This window comes from Taeniopygia guttata, chromosome 3 (assembly GCF_048771995.1).
Source record: "Taeniopygia guttata chromosome 3, bTaeGut7.mat, whole genome shotgun sequence".
NCBI lineage: Eukaryota > Metazoa > Chordata > Aves > Passeriformes > Estrildidae > Taeniopygia > Taeniopygia guttata.
In genome coordinates, this window is record NC_133027.1 from 12969981 (window position 1) to 12982290 (window position 12310).

The 12310-nt window shown below is 41.2% G+C and overlaps 1 protein-coding gene across 1 annotated transcript; it reads left to right on the plus strand.

The window, feature by feature from the left end:
• Positions 1–458: 458 nt before the first annotated feature.
• On the plus strand, positions 459–11979 carry LOC100229718 (uncharacterized). Its single transcript, XM_072926019.1, has 19 exons — positions 459–546; positions 1320–1447; positions 2120–2263; positions 2857–2940; positions 3474–3641; positions 3711–3807; positions 3899–4122; positions 4870–5023; positions 5098–5306; positions 5394–5511; positions 5683–5888; positions 6350–6467; positions 7004–7173; positions 7949–8022; positions 8101–8228; positions 9034–9223; positions 9639–9780; positions 10335–10431; positions 11969–11979. Exons 1-19 carry the CDS (start codon positions 459–461, stop codon positions 11977–11979), a joined length of 2550 nt encoding a protein of 849 aa, XP_072782120.1.
• Positions 11980–12310: the final 331 nt, after the last annotated feature.

The window sequence follows — 12310 nt, forward strand, 5'->3', positions numbered from 1 at the left end:
ACACAGACCTGCTTTTGGCCCTTGTGAATAAAGGGGAACAGGTGGAAGTTTCTGGTTATTTTGTGGTGGGTTTTGTTGGTTGGGATTTTTTTTTGGTTTAGAGGTTGGGTTTTTTCTCTTTCCAGGAGTGTTTGGGAATTTGACATTCTATTTTATTTCATCTGAGGTGTTCAGATTGGGGCAGCCAATGTAGTACCTTTTTGATCATGTTCCAAAATCCTATTTCCATGACCAGCTGTTGCAGGTAGCATTGCCAAATCATCAAACGCCATTACTAATAGGATACTAATTTTGGAGCTAGCTTTTCTCCTGGAATTACTGCCAGTATAAACACAACCTCTCACCTCTCCTGACCACAGATGTATGACTGTCACAACACTGACTTTATAAAGCAATCTGGGAAATAGCAGATTTGTTGCTATCTTATTTTGAATCCCCATCTTTTCAATACAGGACCCATGAGTTCAAAGTGCTTGGGGAACCTCCTGAGGATAACACTGAATGCAGACTACTTTGAAGACAAATATTTATCTTTTTTTGTTGTTGGTAAGTTGATGTAGAAGAACTCAGTGAGAGAACTACACATGGTGAAATGCTTAAAATTATCTGAGATGCTTCTATACTAGAATTGCCTGAATTATTCTACTATTATAGTGCTTAGTAAGTTGGATCTCATTGTAAGTGAACTGCTACCTTGATTTCTGTGTAACCTCGACTTGTTTTTTGATAACTTAGCCATGACTTAGCCAACTTCACCAGACTTGATTTTGTTATCTTTGGGCTGAAATTGAAATGCACATGGTAGTTTCTAGGCATGTTAAAGCTGGTGGATTCTCTTTGTGATAAGAATGTTTTTTAGTAATAGTACATACTGTTCTGAAAATTCACTAGCTGAAGCTGGCACAACGTTATTTATTTTTGCACTAGTGGCTTCAGCTTGGTGGAGGTGTATACTTAATGAAGTTTAAGAAAAATTAGCTGGGCCTTCTAGCTATAGACTCAATAGTCAGCAAGTGGTATCTTTCTGTGAAAAGCATCACAGAATGCCCTGGAAGGGCACAGTGATAATACTTTTGGCATATAAACGCCTGCTTTCAGATTATATGTATAAATGTAAACTTGTCTTTAAAAAAGTTCTCCATGCCATCCGTTTTTCTAGGAGTGGGTTTTGTGTCAAAACCCACTTAAAATGTGCTCTTTGTTCAGAGATCGTCACTCATACACAAAAACACTCTTCTGCCAGAGCAGGTTTCTCAAGGAGCTAGCAGAGCAGGAGTTGTACTTGTTAGTACAGTTCTTTGCTATCCATTTGCCTGCAGATCAGTCTGGCACAGCCTGGGAGCTGGATGAGGCCATGGCAGCACAGTGTGGATATACGGTAGCTTACAGCACCTGGAGGAGCATTCAGCTCCGTGCTTCTGCACTGAGCTGCCACTCTCACTTAGAGGTAAGTCTGTTACAGACACTTTGACTACAGTGCTCTTGTACACTGACTTTATGTGAGAAATTACTGAGTTATTAATGGACATTAACTAAGGTGTCATAATGTGTTGAGTATCTGTTAGCAGAGAATAATAATTTTCTTCAAATGTATCCAGAAGTCTGAGAATATTCCCTGGTACTGCCATTTGGAGGGCCTACAGATGAACACATGAAATGTACAATATGTGCCCTTAAAGGACAACTATTTTCTTGTGGATTACAATAGGGACTTGCATCTGGCAGCTGTGTTGCACTCTGCCCTAACAATATTAAGTGCCTTGAAACACATCAAAGTAAAAACTAAAACTTTGGTTGCTGGCTCACTGCTACTATGTCAAAAAACACAAAATCAGCTATCTCTTAGGTTTGTTTGTTTTCTTACTGTCCAATTCTGGGGCTATGTAAAAGGAACAAACTTGCTGCCCAAAGTATTTATGTTGTTGTGTAGCTATACACCTATGTGCATATATCTTGTGCAGTTAATGAATTTGAAAGTGATAATGCTTCAGTATGGAGTTGCTCTTCTGTGCAGAGTCTAGTGGGTGTATTTTGTAATTTAATTTAAGGTCACAAGGCTAGGTGGTGCCCAGCTAGGGAAAAGCAGTCTAACAGGCAAATATTCTGTTTGCCCATGTAGAAAGATGTGTTCACAATAACTATACAAATCAAAGCATCTCATGCTCCTGATATGAGCAATGCTACAACTCATCTGGAAAGTGCAAGTTGCCACTACGGTCCATGGAGTCCCAGAGAGATAATATGTGAAAATAACTACATGGAGGTAAGTATTTACAGAAAGTGCTAGAAGTAAAACGGTAGGTACTGCAAGGTGCTCTCTTAGATTGTGTTTCCAATTCCTATTCCTAGAATTTTGTCAGCTTCAGACTGCCTCATAATGAGCAGCTTGTTAGTGAGTATGCAGTATGCATCTTAAGTGATACATTTATATTATGATTGTATAACTCATGTTAGCATTAATAGCTAATAAAGCTGTAAAATCATATTTAAAAGGCTAAGCTTGTAGCTTGAACTCACTGATTGTTGTCCCAATAAATCTTATTTGAGACAACAGGGAATGCATACTGCCTGAAGGAAGTTTCTCTGCTGGGGAAGAATGCAGAAGGGGAAATGGACTCCTCTTGGAAGAGGATGTTGGAGTCATTAACAATCTCTCGTCTTAAGTGGAAATAGAAAGTAGAGGATAGGTGGAAAATAAAAAGAAACTGACATCAAGCAGACTATAGGTGAATCACCAGGCATGGTGGCATCTCCATGTGGGAAATGCTGGGTTCCCTTGCAAAAGGCTTGTAGGGTGTTGAAGATAAGGATATAAGTGCTATCAGCAAACCTCTTACAGATGGTTTTTCCCCTCAGGTTTCTGTCAGGAGGGAGGTTCCACAGACTATAAAAGACTTTCTTCAAGATGAACCTCAGGACTGGAGTCTTGCATTTCCAGAAGTAAAACTACAGGTTTTCTTTCTAGCAAAAGCTAGTGCTACCTCTGGCACAACCATCCTTCTTTTCTTTAACCATGCAATACTTTCATAAAGTACTTAAGCAGCAATAACAGAACTTCTGTATCAAGTGGTTTTAGCATATTTTTATACATTAGAAGTACAGACAGCTGTAGGCTGTGTCTCCAAGGAAGAAATCAAGTCTCCCCCGGGCAAGAGATTTTGCAAAAAACAAGTAAACAAAAAAATTCTCTAAAACACCATGGCCCAGAAAAAAGCTGTGAGGAGGCTTTTTTTCTTGGACTTTGTATGTGCAGAGTCTGCAACAGTGCAGTTAGTGCCATTAGTTATTATCTGTTGCCCTTAATATGGAAAGTTTTCTCTATGCATGAGGTGTAGGAAGCTGGAGGGATTTCCCACTAGTAAAATTCAAAGACAACAAAACTGCTGGGCAACTCAATACAGTAAATCATTCAATGCAATAAGCCTGTTACTTTGTACATCATGTTTTAACTATTGATGAATTTCTCTGGGTAGGCAAAGGCAGAAGAAGCCTCAATATGGCAAATAGCATTTCATCAGCCAGAAGAAAAAAGGGCTCTGCTTGTGAGCAATGCTTGGAGTGCAGGCTATGGACTCAACACCACAGGCTCCAGGGTTCTGCTGCGAGTGCCATACACTGTTGCCCAAGTTCAGCTGGTTGAGGTTGGTGTGCTCCTGCTGGCCCAACAAGCTGCCAGGCTGTGCTGGTCTAACCAGATGCCTTCCTTACAGGATCAGGGGATTACCTTTTCTGTGCTGAGATCAAGCGTATTTTACAAATACCAATGGGTGATCCTGATGGTGGATACTGCTGTGGCATGTCCTGTAGGTAAGGAGTGTGGTACCATGATCTAATGCCAAAATGTACAGGGACAGACTCACAACTAGTGAGCTGACAGCTCTCATGTCTTGTCCCCAAGATGGTGTGGACTACACGAACAAAACAATCACCTGGACTGTTCCAAAGTATATTCCACCACTCTCTGCTGGAATGACTGGCTTTAAGGATGTGCTTGTGGAAGCTGGTGTGGATCTACACAAACTCTCTGCCGAGGAAATGGCTTCCAGGAAATATGTGTTATTGAATGAGTTAAAAGCAATTACAATGAAGATTCCAATAGGTGCAGAAGGTGGTTATTACAAGGTTGGTGACTTATGTTAGGTGCCATGCAAGCAATATTCTGGGATGTTTGTTTGTTTTCTGATCAGGAATAATTCTTAATCTTGTGCCTTTTAAATGAAAGATAGGAGTGTGGGAGTGAGGGAGAACAAAGGATTTGTTAAAACCTCCAGAAGCCCTGACCAAAGATAGCATTTGTAATCACCACTTTATGAAGAATTTCTTTTCTTGCAAGTGCGGGTAGACAGAATCCTACACAGAACTATTGATTCATGATTTACTCAGGTTAACACAGAGCTTTCACCTATTAGTCCTCATCTTATACTCCTCAGAGATGGTTCTAAGTGGCTTGTAAAGCATGCATGGGTTCTGTTGTATTTTACACAGACCACTTAAGAGAATGGGAATAACCTATTAGTCCAGCAGACCATGTGCTCTTGGGATGTTGGGACTACACATCTAAATCTAACTGCTTGGGGTGAACTGAGTCCTGGAAAAATCTAGCAACTGAACTTCTGGTGAGGTTGCATAAGCAACCCTATTCACTGTGAAACAGTCCCCTGCTGCTTTGAATCGTGGCTGGTGGGAGGTCACTTTCCAAAGGAAGTCTTCTGAATATTCTGAGATAATCTAAACAGGGATACAAGAGTTCAGGATTCCTGAACAAAAAAGGCAATTGGTTGGGCTGTAGGTTTAACTGACCTTGAGATGCTCCAATACAACTTTAATGCAAAATCAAGCCACACTAGAGGGTACTGATTTGAATTCTAGACTTCTGTGAGCAATGGACAGCTTGGGATGAAATACATCATCAACCTGATCTTGGAACACCAGTGGGAAGACAACAAATGGGGACTAACCAAACATATTATCATCAAGGAAATAGAAACACCATTTGAACAAGTGGAAGTTGCTACAACCAGTAGTAAGTAGCTGAATATTGAATTTACCAAAGGTTTTGGTACTGTTAAGAGCTTAATGCTATTTGTTCCTTTTCAGATTTAAATCTGAGTGCCGGGCTAATGAATGTTACAGTGGGAACATTCCTCCCAGATGCTGAGCTTGTGAACTTAACTATTGAAGGGGTTGTTGTGGCTGTACCCGAAGCTGTTCAGCATGGCTACTTAATACACAGGACCAGATATGCTAATGGAAGCAAAGCATATGTAATTCAAGTTCCACTTGATGCAACAAGTGTTAAAAAAGAGGTGTGTACTAAGACACTGCAGCATCCCATGGTATAGAAATTATGATGTCACTTGGTGATTTTTCATGTCTAAATATGATTTTCCTAGTACATGAGAGAAGACATGAGAGCATACACCCTGAATGTCACACTCACATTCATCACCTATCCATCAAGTGAGACCTTTGTTGTCCCAGTAATTGCACTGTCGGCTGTGAAAGATGCAGGTAAACTTTGTGGAACCTGAGTGAAACGGCACCAACCTGGCTGTGAGCTGGGCTGATTTCAGCCAGGGATCCTGCCAGTAATCCCAGGGAGCTGTTCAGCCAGGGATACTGCCAGTCCCAGGGAGCTGCACTAAACTGATATCAGCTGGCTGACTCTTGGCTGTTTTGCAGTCCTGCCCAGTGCGAGAGGGGTTTGTGACGGGAGGAACCTTCATCTCATTATCACTCGTGGGAATGTGGACCAAAACTGGCTGCCTTTCGTCTCAGACTGGCACCTGACCCCAGAGGCTGCACAGAAGTACAACTACATTCTGAGGGACAATGGCACTCACCTGACAATCTCTGTCCCTTTCCTTTCTCCCCATGTGAGCTATGAGGTAAGGCTGCCAACATGTAGCAATTGAAAGACATGTTCTAGCTATGAGATGCTGTATATTCTTGAATGCAAAATAGAACTTCTATTTGAGACAGTCTTCAAAGGTGTAATGGAGGATTATTTTCTGCCCTTGTAAGAAAACTTTAATTCTTAGTTAATGTTGGCAGAAATAGGCAAGGGGAAAAAAAGAAACACATTCTGCATTTACTTTATGCTGAGCATCTTTAAGGATAACTATACATGCAATGGAATTTCTATTGCATTATTTTGCAAAACAGCTGAAAAAGCTTACTGTATGAGCTTCTGGATTAAAAACATCCTGTTTAAGCACATCCTGTGGATTTGACTTTGCTCAAGTACCATTATCTTTGGCTTGTGATAACCTGCCCCTTTAGTTTTTGAATGCTTTAGTTGAACAGTGTATCTTTATTCTCTTGTTTAATCTGTGGTTGTCATCTCCAGGGCTTTCATACCTCTGAAATAAAGGCTACATTCTACTTAACCTTGAAGGATGACATCACCTTGGCTCAGAGGAGAGATTTCTCAGTTTCCTGCATATTTTCACCTTCAGAGCTAATACGTAATAGCATGTTGGGGATTAGCTGTTAATGCTATTTGAGTTGCAAAACTAAGCCATGCAGTCTGAAATGTTTCTAGGTTTTAGACTTGTGTGGAACTGTTTGCTTGTCAGACTTCCTACCAGTTAATATGTCACAAGGCAAGTCAAATTAAACATTGGAGTGGCTGTCCTAACTAGTACAGGAACAGGGGACAGAAGTGGGAAAGTCCACTTCCCCAGATACCTCCAAAATCAATAAGCTTTTTTAAAGGGTTTTTGTGGTTGTTTTGAGAGTTGAATGAGGTGGTGCATTTTGGTGGAATGTGGGGTGAATCAGCATTCTAAAGGTGCTAGAACCCTAGATACTAAGAGTTTTAACAACTCATCAGTATTAAATGTATTGAATATCTTGGCTAGAAAAATCCTTTTTGAAGTGTGTGAGAGCTCCTTGCAAGCTGCTAAAAGAACTTGTCAGCAAATCCATTCGGAATATCTTTGTTAGGCTACAAAAGGAGGTTGAATCCTGATTTGTGTGAAAATGTATATTTCTCTTTCAGAGTGCCTGCCCAATGGCACCATGATTATTACTGCAATCAAACTGGTAGGTGGTGAAGACCTGGACACTGCTCTGCTTGTCTTGAGGGACAGACAGTGCAAACCCAGTCTAGTGACAGAGATGACTGCAACCTTCAAGTTCAATGTGAACACTTGTGGAACAAGTAGGAAGGTAAGAACTCAGTCACATCAAGTTTACTCTGCATTGGGGTAGGGTTATTTATTGCCAGACCTGGCAAAAGTTTAGCAGTGATCTCAAACTGCGTGTACATCACAGCTGAAACCAGCACAGTAGTACATCTATACACTTTCTAAGCTTACTTAATTCAGTTGAGCAGAATTTCTTATTGAGTAAAAGTGCTTTTTCAAGATCAGAGGTGCCTTCTGAAACTTGTCTTCAGTTTAATACCTCTGAATTGTTTCATGGTGGGCTTGAATGGGAGTTTATGCTGGTCAGAAATACTTGTACACCTTGCAGAAGCTCTTTGGGTATTGCTAATGACTACATGGCCAAAGACTAGAGTGGCTGCTATTCCTACCACCAAATACTGTACAAATAGAAAACAAACAAAATAACAAATAATCAGAACATGCCTAAATTCAGACCATCATAAATGTAGCTTGTTTCTGCATTCTTGCATTTCATTCTACTCACTGATTCAGTAAATAAATACAGCTGTTCTTTTTCTCGGGACCATGCACTTCCTTTCTAGGGTGTTCTGTCATATTCAAGCTAATAAGCTTTCTTCTTCACTATGGCATAGCTGTCACCTATGGTCAGCTTTAGTTCAGTGTGCATTGGGCTGTTGGCTGGTAATTTCTGCCTATTTCTAAGTATACTCTGCTCAGTGCAATCTGGCAGTCAAGCAGAGGGGTGCAGATACTGTGCCAGACACAAATCAGACTCTAATGTGACTGTCCTGTTTGTAATGATGTGCATCTTTCAGTTCAACAGCACAACTGTGGCATATGAGAATGAGGTACTCTATCTCAGACCTGGCAACGATATACCCATATACCAGTAAGTGTCATTCCCTAATGAAAGGTTATATGTGTTATTTTGGCTGTAAAAAATCTAATTCTAAACCTTTTCTCTCAGGCTGAAATTTCTCTGCTTTTATGCAATAGAGCAGACTGCTGATGTTCGATATGAATCTAAGAAGAATCCACCACCCAGTATTCAGCCAGGGTCTGGCTGTCTCGCTCTTTCATTGAAGCTTTTCAAAGGTAATATCTAGGATTAGACTCTGTAAAATCACTGAATGGCTGAGGCCACAAGGGACCTGATATTGATCTTACTCATCCACTCTGCTCAAGCAGTGCAGTTTAGAAAATGTTCCCCAGCACCATCTTTAGATGACTTTTAAATGTATCAAAGGATGAAGTGGAAAATTTTTAAGGCCTCTAACAGGAGTTTTGTCTTCCAAAATGCAACATAAACGGTCAAATATCTGTAGTGTAACAGACTTAGTGTCGCTGACACATGTATGGTTTTCCTTCTTTATCTGGGGACGATGTAAGTTTTGTATAAGAAATGTGATGCCAGCTTCTCTCTCCTGTGAACTCATGAAGTGTTGCTAAACAGGTTCAGCAATTCATTGCAATGGTTGTAACCGGTGTCAAATATGCAATACTGCTTTAAAGTGGTACCTATGCCAGCAGAAAGGGTTAACTGAAGTCTGAACCAAACACCCACGATGACTGGAATGGCTATTATGATGATTTTTTAATTGATTTTCCCTTCTCACTACCTTTTGAGACAATTTTGAATAAAAATCTTAATGGCTTGTTACAGAAGGAGTGTTTCATTTCTGGATCCTCAGAGCCAGGGAATATGTTTGAGATTTTTGCTTTCATTGCTGATCTTGCTTTCTTTCCATTCTATCGATTCTTGACATTTGTATGCTGTCCCAAGTTTCAGTATTATTGCTCCAGAGAAAAAGGTAAAAGAGTAGATAAAAGTGTGAAGCAGAAAGTTTGTGAATACTTACTCCATGAAAAAGAAGCTCCTAATATCAATACTCTCTTGCAGAGAAATCCTATTCAGAGCCCTACCAGGAATCAGACTATCCTGTGGTAAAACATCTGAGAGAGGCTCTGTATTTTGAAGTTGAACTGCTCCAGCCTAAAGATGCAAGACTGGACCTAAACTTGGATGACTGTTGGGCTACCAACTCCCAAAGTCATGACAGCCTCCCCCAATGGCACATCCTTGTACACGGGTGAGGAAGGCTTCCCTCCTCTGTTTGGTAACTGCTCAGCACAAAGTGCTGTACCTCAGGCGGGAGGAAAGGGAAAGAGGCAGAGGTGAAGCGGCAGAGATCACCTTGGAGGCAATTGCTGCTAATCTGTGGGGCATCTGTTGGTGTCAGCACAGTGGCTGTGCCTTCTGTGGGCAGCAGGTCATGTGAGTGGCCAGAAATGCTTCTAGCCCACAGTTCTGTCTGGAAAGAAAGAGCAAGAAACAACTCTGAATGTGGCCAAAAGCGGAGATCATTAATGGGGAGATCCTATTCATTCCCCTATGGCCCAAGGAAAATGGAAAGGGAAGCTCTGCTGCATTTCATCTCTTCGCTGTGTTTGAAGATCTGGTTGAAGGTTTAGATCAAATATATTTTCTCTCACTTTCCCGAACAGGTGTGAAAACAACAAAGATTCCTACAGAACTGTCTTCCACAAAGTTAATTACAGCCTCAGAGTAAAATTTCCTCAGCACCTCAAGAGATTTGAAGTGAGGATGTTCACCTTTGTCCAGGGCACATCTCTGTTACAAGAGCAGGTCAGATGTCTCTGTTCTGTCCTGAGCTGTTGTCAGTGCCAACAGGTGAGCCCAGGGTGCTGCATGCGGCCAGTGCTGTGTACAGGCTCAGCTGGCCAGTGCTGCCTGGGGATACTGGACACCTCCTTGAAGGCATAACGCCCTGGGAGGAGTGAATAAAGACCACCCACTTTTGTTCAGTTCACAGAACAAAATTAGTCTCATTCAGGTTGGAACAGACCCCCAAGATTCTCAAGTCCAGTCTTTGATGACCATCATGCCCACTAAATAATATCGTGAAGTGCCACATCTATTCATTTTTTGAGCACTTCCAGGTATAGTGACTCCATCACTTTCCTTGGGAGGCTGTTACAATGCTTTGTCATTTCAGTGAAAAAATCTTACTTAATACCCAACTGAACTGCTCCTAGTGCAATTTGAGGTCATTTTCCCCTTGTCCTGTCACTAGCTGCCTGGGAGAGGAGGCCACCCCCCACCTCGATACCTTCCCATCCTTTGGGATTGGTATATATTGGATTCCAAATAAGACTTCTGTAAATATTCTTGTCTTGTAGTTGTATTTCCACTGCAGTGTGGTGATCTGCAACACTAAGCAACACCCTTTAGATGCCTTTTGTCCAAGGAGATGCAATCCTGGGAAACACAGATTTGGTAAGAAAACAGGCACGGCTCAAGTCTCTCCCATGTTTTTGCTCAGCAGTTTGGCATGTGCTCTCACTAATCATGCCAGGTTGCAGACTTCTAGTCCTAGATTATGCTGTAAAGGGAATTAAAAGCTGAAATGTCTTGCAGCCGACAGTGCACATCCACATGGGCAAGTGTCATCTGGACCAGTGCTTTTTAGGAAGAAAAACAATAAGTAGAGGTTGGTGTCAGTCTTAAATTACACTACTGGAACACCAAGTGTGCTGCTGCTGCTGCAAGGTAACAGATTTGTGTGTACGTCTCTTCTCCCTGCAGGTGAATGCACCAACTTCTGACAGACTAAACAAGAACTACTTCATTTTATGAAGTTGCAGTTAGGTGGCCTAAGTAAGCACAGCCTGCTGTCCAGATTCACAAGTAAAATTGTTTCTGTGGTATCTACTGGGAAAATCAATTATCAGAGTCTATGTTCCTCTACAGCATTAAACTCTTAGTCTTTTGTGTGTTCATCTGACCTGGTCTGCTCAGCTAACATGTCTGAAACTTGTGTTGCTTTGCAGTTGGAAGCATCTGTTTTGGAGTAGGGAAGGAAGATGACAACAAGTATGAACTTAATTGTAAATCACTTCAAGCTCTTTTTTTAAGCTCCTGTATGAACAAAGGACTGCAGAGAGCTTAATGTCAGTGAAAGAATGTGGGGTTTTTTGGAGTAAGATGGGATGAATATCCTTGATCGTGTAGTGGCTGTTGTCAGGAAGGCTGTAAACTGTGATTCTTGCAGGAGGTTGTGGCTCTGCAATGTCAAGTTGCCTTCCCTAGGTGGGTCAAATCACTCACAGGTAACATCAGTGACTGCTTAGCTGAGTATCCTCACTAAGGATTAGCTGAGGAAAAAAAATTTAGCAAAGACTTGTGATAGTAATAATGACAGTACATGGCTCTATCTGCAAAGTGTTAAGGATTTTTCCTTACTAGAGAATGTGATGCTTAGGGGCTCCTGTCAGATTTTCCTTTGTGTGTTTTGTTCTGATTTTTTTAATGAGTAAAAAATTTCTTGGTTTCTTCTTTGCATCTGAACAGTGGTGTGAAAAGAGTTTGGATTCGATACTGTATTTTCCTGTTCCAATGAAAGCTACTGCTTAGCATGAATCTTGACCACTTAGGGGTAAATACACAATAATGGGTGTCTGCTTTTTAACTTTAGATTAAAGATAATTATACAATAGAAATTTCTGGGAAAGCTAACTTGAGTAATAACATGTCTTCTGACTCTTAGCACTTTGTGGGACAGCATGGAGTAGAAAAAAAGTATCTCTGTTGCTACCTGTACAGAGACCCCACTAAAGAGTTTGTGCTGTAATTGCAGCTCATGTAAGTCTTGTTTGTCTTCTAGTTGCCTGCTAAGCACATCTGTAGTAGATATCTTACTGTCATTTCTGGAAAAATCTGTGTGGGCTTCATGATGAGAAACATATCAAGATTGTTTTCCAGTAGAGAAGGCTATGGCTATTGTGATGGATTCATTTTGCTACCCTTGTTGTAGGTGAAGACTAAAGCCATGGGGCTGTGATATGGAGGAATATCAACATGGGAATAGCAGGAAAATGCAGAACAGATAAGCCTGACAGCAGATTTGATGAGTCAGTGACTTGGTGCCCAGTGCTTTTCCCTGTGTTAGCCCACTGGTCTGAGGACTTAGTAATGCTCAATCTGCAGGCAAAATCCATCAAGAAATCTGCCAGGATTTTGCACCTAAGAGAACACAGCCACGGGAGCTTTAAGTGGTGTGGTGACTTCCCCTGTGTCTTATATGGTGCTGATGGTCTCCCCAAGACGTGAGACTGTTAAGCAGTATTTTCTCCAGCTGAGTGACAATCTTCATCTG

Coding starts and splice junctions, on each gene's coding strand:
- LOC100229718 (XM_072926019.1), top strand. CDS start 459: ATGAGTTCAAAGTGCTTGGGGAACCTCCTGAGGATAACACTGAATGCA. Junction 5,889..6,349: donor CTCCCCATGTGAGCTATGAG/GTAAGGCTGCCA, acceptor TGTCATCTCCAG/GGCTTTCATACCTCTGAAAT. Junction 6,468..7,003: donor TTCACCTTCAGAGCTAATAC/GTAATAGCATGT, acceptor TTTCTCTTTCAG/AGTGCCTGCCCAATGGCACC.